This window comes from Stegodyphus dumicola, chromosome 8 (assembly GCF_044657685.1).
Source record: "Stegodyphus dumicola isolate Sdum_Otavi_A_Nest chromosome 8, ASM4465768v1".
NCBI classification, from domain to species: domain Eukaryota; kingdom Metazoa; phylum Arthropoda; class Arachnida; order Araneae; family Eresidae; genus Stegodyphus; species Stegodyphus dumicola.
In genome coordinates, this window is record NC_140775.1 from 69,308,431 (window position 1) to 69,323,748 (window position 15,318).

The 15,318-nt window shown below is 32.1% G+C and overlaps 1 protein-coding gene across 1 annotated transcript in view; it reads right to left on the bottom strand.

Moving 5' to 3' along the window:
- Positions 1–4,756: 4,756 nt before the first annotated feature.
- Positions 4,757–15,318, bottom strand: part of LOC118201125 (CDAN1-interacting nuclease 1) — a 98,321-nt gene continuing 87,759 nt past the window's right edge. The window contains exon 12 of the mRNA XM_085822996.1: positions 4,757–5,088. Within this exon, the coding sequence (XP_085679122.1) occupies positions 4,941–5,088 (148 nt within the window). The 3' untranslated portion in view covers positions 4,757–4,940. The remainder of the gene's footprint in view (positions 5,089–15,318) is intronic.

Consider the following 15,318-nt stretch of genomic DNA (forward strand, 5'->3'; position numbering starts at 1 on the left):
CATTGAAAGAAATGTTTAATAAAGTAAACAAATAAATATTAAGCTTTTTTTTGTAAATTTTGATACCCTTTAGATCATAATTGTTCTTTATTTCATAAATTACGGTTTCATATTTTTAATTTTATAATATCTGCATGCCATCTTACCAGATTTAAACTGAAGATCTATAATCCGGAATCACCAAAGTCCTGATGAGTCCAGATTAAAGACTTTTGACTGTATTTCTTTGTTATAGTGTCTCCCAAGATTGAATCATCAGTCAACCGAGATATCTTGACAAAATCTGGCTGTGTGTTTTTATAACTTGTTTTGTGATCATATACTGTACTGCAAATGGAAAGTCAAGAACAAAATGTTTCAGACGGCAATTTATCTTACCGAGATCTTGAGTCCCTAGTATTTAGTCAGAACTTCAGAATAGCTCTACTGAAGACCAATTTGGTGTAACAAAGACACTCTATAAAGTTCTTTAAGGTTAGTTCAAAGCAGATGTAGAGAAATGATACAAATCCTATGATGCTTATGACACTATATAAAGTTCATTAACATTCATTAAGCTAATGCTCAAAGAAGATGTAGAGAAATAATACAAATCCTATGATGTGTATGAACAAGGCATGTAGCCATGGCGGTTGCTCTGGGCACCCTAAAGTCGCTGAATTATGAAAAAATAAATAGCAATTTTAAAAACTTCTGAAGCATAAAACTATACATATATTTTTAATTAGAAACAAATTTTAAATTTTTCTACAAATCACAGAAAACATTTCATTTTTTGGCACAATTTTCACTGACTAGCAAGAATTTTATTTAAGCTCACTGATTTTGTTCTTAGTTATAAAGTCTGAAAATGAGAACTATGAGCAAGTAAGGCATAAATCCTATGAAGCCAGAAAATATGAACTTGGGAAGATGGGCATCTCTTTCAAGTCCATGAAGCTTAGGGTCAGAAAATATAATCACCTTTTTAATTCTTAGGGGTCCTAAAACTTTCTTTCCTCTTCATTATATTAGTATGTACTTCGTTATACTCTTGTACAAGTTAAAAGAATATTTTAGATGTAAAAGGGAAATCGTATTTGGCATAAGCTTCGGTTATTATTATTTCTTGCATTAAATCTTTCTTCAATTTGAATTATAAGCATAGCAAACCTATTAAAAGCTGCTTTTTGATAAAGAAGACAATGTATTTATTTTATAACCAAATTTCACAAAATATTTATTTCTCACTTATTCAAGAATCTTTTTTTCGGCCACAAATTTTTAAAGTATCCATTAATTTCAAATTTATGTATAGGGCCATAAAGCTTCTCTTAGGTTCACATATGTTTCATTTTAGCATTTTACAGCAAATCCATGCCCATTGTGGGAGTTGCATTATTAGCATTGCATGTATGTCAAAACTGCATTTCTTTAAGTTTCTGTGGGAAAAGTGAGTGAAGGTAGAGTTGAGATTAAGAAAATACATATAATTTATACAAACTTAAATATTATTGTAAATGAAAGGCAAAAACAAATACAAAAAAATTAACTGGACGGATTTCTGTTACTGCTTAGTAAATAGATACATGAAAGAATTAATTTTTTAAATAGCTGGTGATTTTTGCTTGAAATGTTCCAAGGAAAGGAACAAAGTTTTTCAATACCTCTCATAAAGTGTCTTCTTCTTTATTTGGCTCAATCTCCGTTACAAAAAATCAGATACTTGTGCCTTTTTTTAACAATTTGCTTCACTTATTGTTTCTAGAGTTTCTTCATCTTCTTCACTATTGTTGCTTTCACTGTCGGCTGGTGTAATAAAAGCATAGAGTTCTTCATTTACTTTCACAATCATCATTATTAACTAATTTTTTATATTCTAAACATGAAAATCTTTCACAGCCTATTACTTTTGCAATTCGTATGACTTCTTTGGCTTCATTTTCAATCAAGGGAAATCCTTTACAATTGTTGACATTTTGCTGATGCTGATGCAAGCATTCATTGATGATGAATTCATTTTTATCCATATGAGTTTAATAATTTCTAGACATCTTATGCTGAATTGCTTCTAAGATGCCATTAGCGCACCATGCTTTCCTCCATCTAGTATTTTAACTGCAGAGATGTAAACATGAATATAACATGGCTTTAAATGTTTTTATAATTTCTTGATCCATCAGTTGAGATTAAGGAGGTGGTGTTCGGTGGAAGGAATAAAACCTTTACATTTGGATGGATTGTTATGAGGACTTAACTACCGTGTTCTGAAACATTATCGAGAACTAAAAGAATTTTAAAACTCAAGTTATGCTATTCTAACTTGTATTTGACTTTTTAATGAATGAATTTTCAAACAAGTCATTACAGAGGTCTATCACAATGCAGTCGACATTCTGCAGTGTCCTGCATCTAATTGAAACAGTTAAGTTGGATAAATTAAAAAGACAATTAAGATCTAATATTTTTAAAACAACCCTTATATTTTATTTTATTACTTTTAAATTCCCCAACATTACATGGATGTAAGTATCCTGCATTCAGAAATAAATATTTAGTTGATGAAAGAAACCTCTGAATTCAGCAACAAAAATTTTTCTTCCAAAAATAATTTATTTGATACATAAGAATATTCAAATTTTTTCTAATTTTCTCTATTTGCACAAAAAATAAATTATATATATATATATATATATATATATATATATATACAGTCACACAAGTCTACATACACCCATTAAAACAAAGATTTCTCAAACAATATTTGAATTTGAACTGTTGAATTATATTAATTGTCAAAACACTCATAAAAGTATTTCCCTCAAAATAACAGCTTAAATAAGGTAAACACAGAAATTATATACAGATTTGTTGAAACCAGCACATCATAAAAATTAGCATACAGTTTATTAGTTCTTCAATAAATTTGCATATGTGACTGTTAACTTCCCTTTTAGATTTATAAGGACACCTTAATCACACGTGAAAATCAAAATCTTGATTCTGTTTTCCAAAGGCGAAATGAAAGCACGAAAAGAAATTTCTTTAGATGTGACAAATCTTATTATACTTATTATAAAATTAAGACTAGAAATTTTTTTTATCGTGAAATAGCTAAAATTAATGGAAAAAATGATGCAACTGTACAGACTATAATTAAAAATTACAAGTAAAGGGAAACATGCTCAACAGATCTTGAAGTGGTTATCCAAAGAAAGTTAGTCAACAAGAATCAAGAACTCATGTAAAAAAGATCTAAAAGTAAGCGTTTAAAAATCAATGAACATCTTCAAAGGAAAAAGGAAAAAAGGTCAATCCAGAAACTATCTGTAGAATTCTTCGATCAGTGAGATTTAATGTCAAAGCTCCCAGTAGAAACCACACCAGATACTGACTTTCAAACAGTGAAGTGAAGTGTATTCAAAATAGTTCTGCCGCAGTAAATTTAGATAAAAAGGGTTCTACTGCACATTGTTTACATTTTATTTTTAACTCTTTATTCAAATATAACCATCACAACTCTAAACGTAAAATAATCAAATTGAAATAAAACCAACATTCTTTACACAGGATGTTATGATATACTAAATGGCTTAGAAACAAAAAAGCAAATGAAATTTTTCATTAACAAAGAAATTTTAAATTTCTGAACCGTTTTTACTTTCCAAAAAAATCAATGAACATCTTCAATGGCAAAAGGAAATCTCAGAACACTCAAAAATTTCTGTAATAAGTAAAAAATTGTTAACCAAATGAAGGGGAAACAGTATTTAAATTTTAAGACAAATTGAAATCATGCATAATACATGCATGCAAGTTCTTTTCAAAAATAATGTTTTAATAAAAACAACTTTATGCAAAGAAAAAGAATATTATTTACTTCCAGTAAAGTTCTAGTTGCTTTCACTAATTTTATTTAATAACATAAAACAATATTTGTTACACACAAAAACTGGATAATTAAATACAGGAAAAGTTTGATCTTTGTCCATTACAGAAAAGCAAATGCTAAACAATTTTTGGTTGCGATGTAGTATGCAATCTATTATTTTTAGTTAGTTGGCTTTATAACTACAGATGAAACTGAGTTGAGATTTGTAAATGCTTCCATTTTTTTTTAAGTATTTTGTAAAATATAAATTGCTAGTTAAAAAAAAATAAATACTTTTTAGAATTAAAAGACTTGTAATAAGACTACCTTGGAAAATTGTTCAACTATTCTATTTATTATTAAGTACCATTATTCAAAGATTCATTTAAAACTTACATTATTTTAAGGGAAAATGGTTCAAGTTTCCTATAAAACCATTTTGGAGCATTTTACAAGCAACTCTTCAAATTACACATATTCTTAAAAGCAGTAGATTGCACACTACATCATTACCCAATTTGTTATAGTAAGGTATACATGCCAAAGATGCCTATTAGCCATCATTAAATTAAATGCGTTATTTTATTATCTCTTCTAATAGTATTCGTTTTTAAAATTAGTATTGTCAATAAGAAGTTTTCAAAGTGTGTCATACTATTTTGTTCTCTGTTTACTGAAATAACTATTAACTGTTTATTATACTAAGCTTACTGAATAGAAATTATACTATTAACTTAAGAGTTAGGAAAAATTTTACTACAATCAGAATAAGATGATAAAATTTCCAGATTTTTACTGTAAGATCAAGTTAGCATATATCTTCTATAGAAAAATGTTTGGCATATGTTGTTCTATAATATGAAAGATCCCAAAGCGATAAAAAACAACATTATGTTTTCCATAAAATATTTTCTTACATTTTTATTTCTTATTCACGCTTAATAACTATATTACAGTTTCATCTGAAAAGAAAGCAATTTTCATATTACATATAAAAGGCCTATCATCAAAAACTTATCAAGCCTGCTTTAACATCTCATTGAAATTATATTAATTTAAATATATTTTACACAAAAAATAATGAATAAACTTAAAGGGCATAATTTCTTTTTGTAAGAATTGATGGATTCATGTAATCGATTTGCATAGGAAATGAATCGCTCAGCAATATCCCTTGGTCCTTTGTATTCAGTTCGTCAACATAGCCAGCCCAGTAGATAACAAGCCCTGGCCCAAACCTATGAATAAATACAAATTGTTAAAAAAAAGTTCTTATTGCTTGTTCAGGTACCTACACAAAAAAAGTAATTTAAAAAACTCTCAATCGCAGATTAAGAACCATTTATAAATGTCAAATTAATTTGCAATTAGCTAGTTTTCTAATCTATTGTATTTTTCTTTTATATTAATTCTATGTTTTTAGAGTCTACACTGCTTTTTTGCAGTGTTTCTTTAATTCACATTTGTCCTTTCCTATTTCTTTTTTACTCTCCTTTTAGAGAAATATATTGTTACGAAATGTCCAGGTGCCATAAGAGAGCTTCTCCGTAAAGCAGGTTCAGGGTTGCAAGAAAATGGCAATGGAAGGCAGGGTTGCCATATTTGGCGAGAAATCACCCATTTGGAAACATAATTGGTGATATGCCATAGATGGATGGAGAACCTTCTGGAACAAATTCTTACTGGTTTAGCCAAGAATGTTCTTGAACAAAGCCAAAAGCTACATAAACCCTGCTGGTACGCGGAAGAGTTTGTCAGTGTCAAATCCATCGAGTTGATAGTCAGTCAGTGAGTGCCTAGTCGAGTCAGTTAACCACTTGCCTGATTATCCCGAGTTATCTCGGGTTCGTATATATTGCAGTTAATTATTATCCCGCGAAAACGCGGCAAAGCAGAATTTGTTAGTACGATTTGTTTTATCACGGTTTTACTCGGCCTGGAGGAAATGAAAGGAAATATTCAGCTTTCATTGGCAGTTTGCTAAATTTTGTTGGTTGCGTGGTTCTTTTGAAGGGACTGGTCACGTGTTTCCCTATTGTATAGTATACATCGGCTTGTGGATTAGTAATGTATAAAGAAGGATAGATGCACTGAAAAAAATAAAATAATGGTGATGATGCAAGAAACCAATGATTTTTCAGATAGTGATTATGAAGAGGTGGAAAAATTCTTTTTAAAAAAATCAAATTCAACGAGACAGTGTGCTCTGTGCTCCCGTAAAAGAGATTCCAGCGGTAAGCCAGTAAGAAAAGAGACCAGATAACAGTGTAGAATGTCAGATGTCACTTTGCGTTGTTTCTTGTTTCAAAAACTATCATACAAAGACTAATATTTAACTTTTTTTTGTTTGCCCGAGATAATTCGGGATAGTAAACTAATATTAAAACTAAATGCTTTTACACCTTCAAAAATTTAAAAATTCAACTTAAAACTTACATATTTTGATTTGTTTCATTCTGTGGTATTTAATAATAAAATAAAAAAATTTGATGATTTTTTGCAATTTTTTTCAAAAAAATTTAGAAGGGAAGTGGTTAAGAGTCAGCAAGCATCATGTAGTCTACTGCCGAGCTGGTAATCGAGTGCACCGAGAGTCTCTTAAGTGTATCACGAGTTAGTGCATCGTTGAGTTTTATCTTGGAGTGTGTTGAGCTCCGGAAATGACTGATCCGAGTCAGGAACTGTACTCTACTGTATCGTCGAGTGCATCGCAAATTGTAGCGTGGACAGTCTCGAGAGTACGTAGAGTTCTGAGAATGACCCAGCAGAGTCGGGTGCTGTACTCTGGTACTTCGCCGTGAAGCTATCTTCACTGTTATAGCCTGAAGGCTGTGTCATTGACTGTTTCAGCGTGTTTATAGTAAGGCTGAAAGGAAAGCCAGACTGGCCGAGATAAAAGCCAGGCGAGAAGAGATGAAAGCAGATCAAGAAGAAATAAAAGCCAGACAAGCAATCTACAAGAGCAACTGCAATGGATGGTAGTGAAGCAAAAGGAGATTAGAAGTGACATCGTGGAGTTTAGAAAGAAAATTGGAGCCAGAACAGAAGATGTGAAAATGACAGAAGTGGCATCTGAAGAATCAAAGGATGAAGAAATGAAGGAAGTAGCTGGTGAAGTGTCCGAAAAAGATAGAGAAATAAAGGATGAAACATCTTACGAGATTGAAGAAAGAGATCGAAAAGATGAAGATAAAGACGGGAAAGACGCTTCTCATCCTCAGGTGTCTGAAGTTGAACTGGAAGAAAGATAATACTGGGCTTGTAAAGCTTCTGAAAGAGGTGAAGAAATATTTCATGGAAATAAAGTTCTAAATTCTCAAGTGCCTGAAATAGAGGTGGAAGAAAGTGAAAATGCGACTGTTAAGTTGGTAGAAACTAATAGTGAAGTTATGAAGTCACAGTTAGCAAGTATTGAACCATCTGAAAATTAATGTGATGCAGAGATGGGAGAAGCTAATATACAGCTTAAGCAGTGTTTGAGTATTGCTAGAAGATACAGCCATATTTCAAGCTACGTGTGTGCCTCATAATGCAATTTGTACGAACACAAACTTGATTCTAAACCAGGATACTTCTGTTTGTAAAGAATCGGATTTTATCCATAACTATAATGCCAAATTTGGAACTGCTTCCCACGAAATAGAGGTAAATAAGCATGTACCATCTGCTAAAAATACTGAGGTGAACTGTATACATGATATACATGATGCGAATAAACTACAGAGAGATGAATGAACTATTTTAGATCTTCCTGTGAATGGAAAGTCTGAAATGACTGAGTCTTCAGACTGTGATATGCAAAACAAAAATACACCTGAGAATTGCAGTGGAAGAGTATTTGACCCGGGTATAACTTAATGAAAAGACCGAGACTGAAATTCATTCTAAACTTTGATTTGTATAGTTTAAAATTGTCATGTGGTTAATTTGTGTATATAACTCATACATAGTGTAAATATTTGTTTCTTTAGTTATTTATTTGTTTTATTACGTTTTCTTTGTATCGAATTTGGCTTCTGACCAAGGGTTGCACAGCCCAGGAATGTGCAGTCCTTGTGGGGGGCAGTGTTATGAAATGTCCAGGAGTGGTAAGATAGCTTCCCCGTATAGCAGGTTCAAGGTTGCCAGAAATGGCGAAGGAAGACAGGGTTGCCACATTTGGTGAGAAATCGCCCATTTGGCAACAAAATTGGCGATATGCCATAGATGAATGGACAACCTTCTGGAACGAATTCTTACTGGTTTAGCCCAGAATGTTCTCGAACACAAGCCAAAAGCTATATAAACCCTGCTGGAACGCGGAGAGTTAGTGTCAAGTCCATGAAGTTGATAGTCAGCGAGTGCTTAGTCGAGTCAGTTAAGAGTCAGCAAGCGAGTGTCTCGTAGTCTAGTACCAAGTTGGCCATCGAGTGTATCGAGAGTCTCTTAGTGTATCGCAAGTTAGTGCATCGAGTTTTATCTTAGTGTTGTGCTCCGGGAATGACCGAATGAATGGGAGTTGTACTCTAGTGTATCATCGAGTGCATCGCAAGTTGTAAAGTGGAGAGTCTCGAGAGTACATAGAGTTCCGAGAACGACTGAGCAGGGTTTTTGCCATGAAGCTGTCTCCACTTTTATAGCCTGGAGGCTATGTGGCTGATTGTTTCAGCATGTTTAAAGTAGTTCTTTGACAACTGTAAAACATGAGTCTTGAATAATATTGGCTAATAAAGTGTGTTTTGATACTTCATCAAGTGCCATCATTATTCACTCCAAATTCATGAATCCGTACATGTAGAAAAACATGTAACAATATTTTCAAAAATTTACTTTCACACTATAATTTACAAAATTTATTACTTGAAAATAATTAGGAAAGTAATAATTTTTAAAGAATTTAATTATATTTTGTTAGCTACTGAAATATACAAGTCCATGATGTCACTGTCTGTTGAAAATTGTTCATTAATGTCACCATTTTAAATAAATAGTTGCTGTTGGTGACTTTTTTGTTTCAGGTTAGAATAACTGACATGAACTAGTATTTTCACATTCTTTTATCAATATTAAGAAAATATTGTTATATTACATTAAATTTAAATCATGACATCACACATATTAACCTGGAATGTCAAAAGTTTTTGTTTTCTGGTTTGGGGAATAAAAAAAATTATTTCTGAATTGGCTGCTGCTTGGAAAGAATGAACTAATTTCTTTCCCACTGAAATGTTTTTAGACATTTTCATTTCAGGTATACATAGAACTTGTATATTTTGCTTTGGCCACAACCCGCTGATTATTATTATTTGCAAAATGCAACACATATTAGTCAATACATCGGTCTATATTTATGGAGACGTAAAATCATTAGATATAATGTCTGAATTAATCAAACTTCCCTTCAGCTAGCAGTCTTCAAATGCATGATTCACTTTTAAAAGTGAATCATGGATTTGAAAATATTTGGTAATAAAAACATTACCTCGTACTGCAATAATGATAGAATGGTATGCAAAATCATGTGAAAGAGGTGTAAACTATTATTAGCCTTTTACCCTATGAACGGCATCACCGCTTATTCAGTCACAGGATATTTTGTCACTTGGTATATATTAGTTCAGAATGTAAAATATTTTACTTCTTTTCTTTCTTTAATGATGTAAATATCATCTATGGAAAGAAAGTTTATAGTCTGTGGAAGGAATAGAAGTTTATAAATGCTGCTTAAATACAGTTCTTTATGACCAGATCCCAAAAGCCATGCCTAAGAAACAGTACATAACTCATATTTAATATAAAGATATTTTATGCAGTTATGAAACATATTGTAATGAACTATCAAACAATACAAATTATATAATCATTATAACATGAAATGCCCAACATATGCAATAACTATCTTAAAAAATTAATAGCCATCATAACCTATGTAATAATGTAATAATCAAATGAACTATGTAACCATGAAAAATCTAATTGATGTGCTAACCTCCAGTAAAATAATCATCACAAAATCACCTATGTAATAATCAAATGAACTATGTAACCATGAAAAATCTAATTGATGTGCTAACCTCCAGTAAAATAATCATCACAAAATCACCTATGTAATAATGTAATAATCAAATGAACTATGTAACCATGAAAAATCTAATTGATGTGCTAACCTCTAGTAAAATAACCATCACAAAATAAAATGTCTAGAGATTTTCATGCACTAGAAAACGACACAAGCATAACATTTTGAATGCTGAATAAAACATAATACAAAATGATAAACAGAAATGATATTTTAACACTGAACTACATGTCCCACACTGAACTACATCACATATGTAATAATGTAATAATCAAATGAACTATGTAACCATGAAAAATCTAACTGATGTGCTAACCTCCAGTAAAATAATCATCACAAAATAAAATGTCTAGAGATTTTCATGCACTAGAAAACGACACAAGCATAACATTTTGAATGCTGAATAAAACATAATACAAAATGATAAACAGAAATGATATTTTAACACTGAACTACATGTCCCTCCCATTAAAGTGAGATTTTTAACCCATATTAAGATCAATGAGGACTTCTTTTACTTACATTTTTTATGATTTTGTTTTCCTGATAAGAAAGACTATATAATTAACATTGTCATTTAAAATTTGTCATTTCTTTTTTATTAATACAGTACACCCCTTTAACATGAATTCGCTTAAGGTAAACACTTAATTAACGTAAACAAAATTCTGGTTCCGGCAACAAGGTATATATATATGATCTTATAGGAAGTTTTATCAGGTAGTGCAAATTTCAGTTAGCACATATTAAATTGTTTCCATTGCATAATTAAATTTTTTCATTTAATATGAATTTTAAATTTTGGTAAAAGTTTACTATTGGATGCCCCTTGTTTGTTGGTGATTCGTTTTTGACGCGAAGATTGGCGCCAGGAAGGCACAATTTCAAGATGGCTGCTACACAACACCAAAATAAGAAGTCAAAGAATTGCACAAACTCTGTGTCCATGTGCACATCGATCTGTTTTCACTTAAAAAAACATTCTAGAATTGCACAAACTACGCATTGTGCACTTCCTTAAATTTGTCTAAAAGATTAAGTCCAATTAAAATTTAAATAAACTGTATTTACAAAAAAATATTTACAGAGATTTACTGGGCAGTAATTTAGTTATATATGAATTTTCAGTGCAATCCAACATGTATTTACTCTCAAAAAGTTCTAACAGCACTGTTCAACAGTCCTGTAGATAGCACACTGGTAGCTGTCAGGACACAACAACTAATGTTAAGTTGCAAACAATAAGAGTGCGAGTCATAGCCAAGAGGAAGCAGACAGGCAAATACCTGCAAACAAAACTAAAAATCCTAGAGGAACTAGACTGTAGTACATTGAAGAAAAGTACAACTGCCGAAAAGTATGGACTTGCCAAATCTACCTTATCCACAATGCTTGAAGACTGCAGTACTTAAAGTGGAACCTTAATTCAGTTAAAAATAAAAGAGATTGAAAAAAAAATCAAAAAGGTTTCAGATTTTAAATTATGTCCAAAGGAGGATTTTTCATAACATCTTGTATGCTACCTTTATTTAATAAATACTATGTTCTTCGCACTTAAACCATAAAATTCAGTTCAACAGCACTATCGCAAAATAATTTTAAATCGAGCATATCTTTAGAATTTCCGATATACAGTCTCATGCCCTGGAGATATAAAAGTTTTTTTCTGTACTACACTGCCATTGCTCACTTTGAAATCCTTGAGTTTGTTAATCAAAAATTAATTAATGTTTTACAAAATATGAAATAGTTAATAAAACAAATTTCAAATTTCAAATTTGGGCTTCCAGATGCCCATATTCAGTAGGATTAGGCCATTCAAAATTTGATGGTTCTAGGTACCATTGTTTTATCACAATGTGAGAAACTTGCATATATTTATGCAGATTCTTCATTATTTAATTTCCTAAAATATAATACAGGGCGACAATATTTGGTGGCAAGAGCTTGAAAAGTAAAACTGACATTCAGAGTGATTCTTTGCAAAACAAAAACAATAGTCCCCCAGGGACAAAACCCCTTATAACAAAAATAAAAAGAAAAAAAGAAAAAAGAAAGAAACACATTTCAGTTGTCTGTTTGTACCAGTTGCAAAAGAGACACTCAATTTTATCATTAATGATTTTCGGTAAAGCAAAATTGATGAAGAAGGGGCAAACAACTGGTTGTATGAATTTGACAAAGTGAGAGAAAAGTATACCTCATGTGATGCTACAATATAGATGAAACTGTTCTTTTTTACAATCTTTTGTAAGTTGCACCTTCAGAATAAAAGGTGACAAACAATATTTAACAGTTATCTTTGCATTTAATGGAGATGGCAGTCATAAAATACCATCCTTGGATGATCAGTAAGTCTGAGAAACCATGCTGTTTTAAGAACATAAACAGTTCTTTACCTTGCATCAATATACTCTCATAACAAGAAAATTTTGATCGACAGTTCATCATAAGTGGCTTCTCCATTTTAATAGCCAAATGGCGACTCAGAATAGGCATGATCTTATGACACTGTACAGGTGTACAGCCCATAACATATGTAATCTGAACTTAACAAATGTAAAAGTTCACTCACCACCTTCAAATTCAACAAGTTGTCTTTAATTAAGACACAATAACACGCCGAATAAATACTAATTCAGAAGTCAAACAACAAAAATCAGCGTTATATTTACAAAATTTTCACAGGACTAGTTTCGATGGTTTTACCGAACCACCATCTTCAGCTGCAAAACCGCAAATGAACAAGATAGGAAATAATGATTAGATAAGATAAGAAAGCCTGGACAAGAATAAGCAAGTGGTGCCATCTGTTGGCGAAACCAGAACAAAACATAATTTCTCTAAAAGCCGAAGGCAAATTTGGATTGGAATTAGGATCGTTAACTACAACAGAAAGATTTTTATGAATGTGAAATGCCTCTAGAAAATCCAGTTCTCCAATGGAAGATGTTTTTTGAATAATTTTAGCAGCAGAAAAATTGAAAGTGTGATTTTTGGACCAACAATGTTGAGCAACAGAAGACTTCTGTGTTTCCTTTTTTCTAACATATGCCTCATGTTCTTTGACATGAAATTTTAAGGCTCTCTTAGTTTGGCCAATGTAAATTAAACCACACTGGCAAGGAATCCTATAAATACCCCAGGAATTCATATCCGGAATGGGGTCCTTGAGTATAGAAGTCCGAATTTTATTGATGGGAGAATAAACAACCCGAAAGTTAAATTTCTGCAAAATATGTGCAACTTTATAGCTAATTGATGGAAAGAAGGGAATGACAACAGAATTTTTATAATCTCCTAAAATAAGAGTGTGGCTTTTAGCGTTTTGAGATGAGAATTTTTTAACTGCTTGATTAATAATGTTGGGTGAAAAGCCCCTGTCAATAGCTATTGCTTTTAAATAATTTAGTTCTTCATCAAGGGCTAGTTTGGAGGAGCAAACTTGAAGAGCACGGAAAACATAGGAATAAAATGAAGCTAACTTTTGTTTAGTCGGATGACATGATTTAAAGTGTGGTGGAAGGCAAACCGATGAAGGTTTACGATAAACTGTAGTACTGAAGTTGGATGTGTTACGTGTGACCAGAATGTCGAGAAACGGAAGAGAATTGCAAGTCTCAAGTTCAAAGGTGAACTGAATAGCAGGATCAATAGAATTCATTGTTGAAAGAACTTTATTTAAATCATCTTTATTACCTTCAAACAGGGTAAAAGTATCGTCTACGTAGCGGAACCATGCCCGGAAGTTTAAAGTTTCAAACAATTTTGATTAGATAGGATAAGAAAGCCTGGACAAGAATAAGCAAGTGGCGCCATCTGTTGGCGAAACCAGAACAAAAACATAATTTCTCTAAAAGCCGAAGGCAAATTTGGATTGGAATTAGGATCGTTAACTACAACAGAAAGATTTTTATGAATGTGAAATGCCTCTAGAAAATCCAGTTCTCCAATGGAAGATGTTTTTTGAATAATTTTAGCAGCAGAAAAATTGAAAGTGTGATTTGATTGAATTGAAATTGTGATTGCTCCTATCGAAAAAGCTTTCAAGTTCAGTAAAGTTTCAGATTCACAGAAAGAAATGATTAGGCATCTTATCGCTCATAATGTGAAATTCAATAATAAACCTTTGAAACCAAATCTAACTGCGAGGGAAAGAGCTACAATGCGCGAAATTCATTCTAACCCGGATATTATCATTTCAAAGGCCGACAAAGGTGGCCAGATAGTCGTCATGGATAAGAACACTTACATCGATGGTGTCACTAAACTCTTAAACGAAGGACCATATAATTCGATCTCTAAAGATCCTTCACCTTCGGACTTGTCGAAAATAAAAACTGCGATCAAATCTTCGCAAATCATTTCAAGCAACTTAAAACATTCGCTTATCCCATCTATTGCGAATTGTGCCAGATTATATGCTCTTCCCAAAATTCATAAAAGTGGTGTTCCTTTCCGCCCTATTCTATCAAATTTAGGTACTGCCTCGTATCCATTAGCTAAATATTTAGTTTCTAGATTTTCCACTCTATTAGACAATAACATTTACACAAAAAATTCAATAGAGTTTGTAAAAAAGGTTAAAAACATTTCTCCTAGTAATTTACTCATGGTTTCTTTTGATGTAAAATCATTATTCACCAATGTCCCAGTGGAGGGTGCATTAAGATGTCTAGAAACCAGACTTCGCGAATTTCATTTCTCTTGCATCGAAATTGATGAGCTAATTTCTCTCACTCAACTCTGTTTGAAACAAACACATTTTGTTTTCCAAAATAAATATTACAAGCAAACTGAGGGATTAGCCATGGGATGCCCCCTCAGTCCCATCCTGGCTGATATCTACATGCATTATTATGAATCAAAATTGTTTGAAACTTTAAACTTCCCGGCATGGTTCCACTACGTAGACGATACTTTTACCCTGTTTGAAGGTAATAAAGATGATTTAAATAAAGTTCTTTCAACAATGAATTCTATTGATCCTGCTATTCAGTTCACATTTGAACTTGAGACTTGCAATTCTCTTCCGTTTCTCGACATTCTGGTCACACGTAACACATCCAACTTCAGTACTACAGTTTATCGTAAACCTTCATCGGTTTGCCTTCCACCACACTTTAAATCATGTCATCCGACTAAACAAAAGTTAGCTTCATTTTATTCCTATGTTTTCCGTGCTCTTCAAGTTTGCTCCTCCAAACTAGCCCTTGATGAAGAACTAAATTATTTAAAAGCAATAGCTATTGACAGGGGCTTTTCACCCAACATTATTAATCAAGCAGTTAAAAAATTCTCATCTCAACACACTAAAAGCCACACTCTTATTTTAGGAGATTATAAAAATTCTGTTGTCATTCCCTTCTTTCCATCAATTAGCTATAAAGTTGCACATATTTTGCAGAAA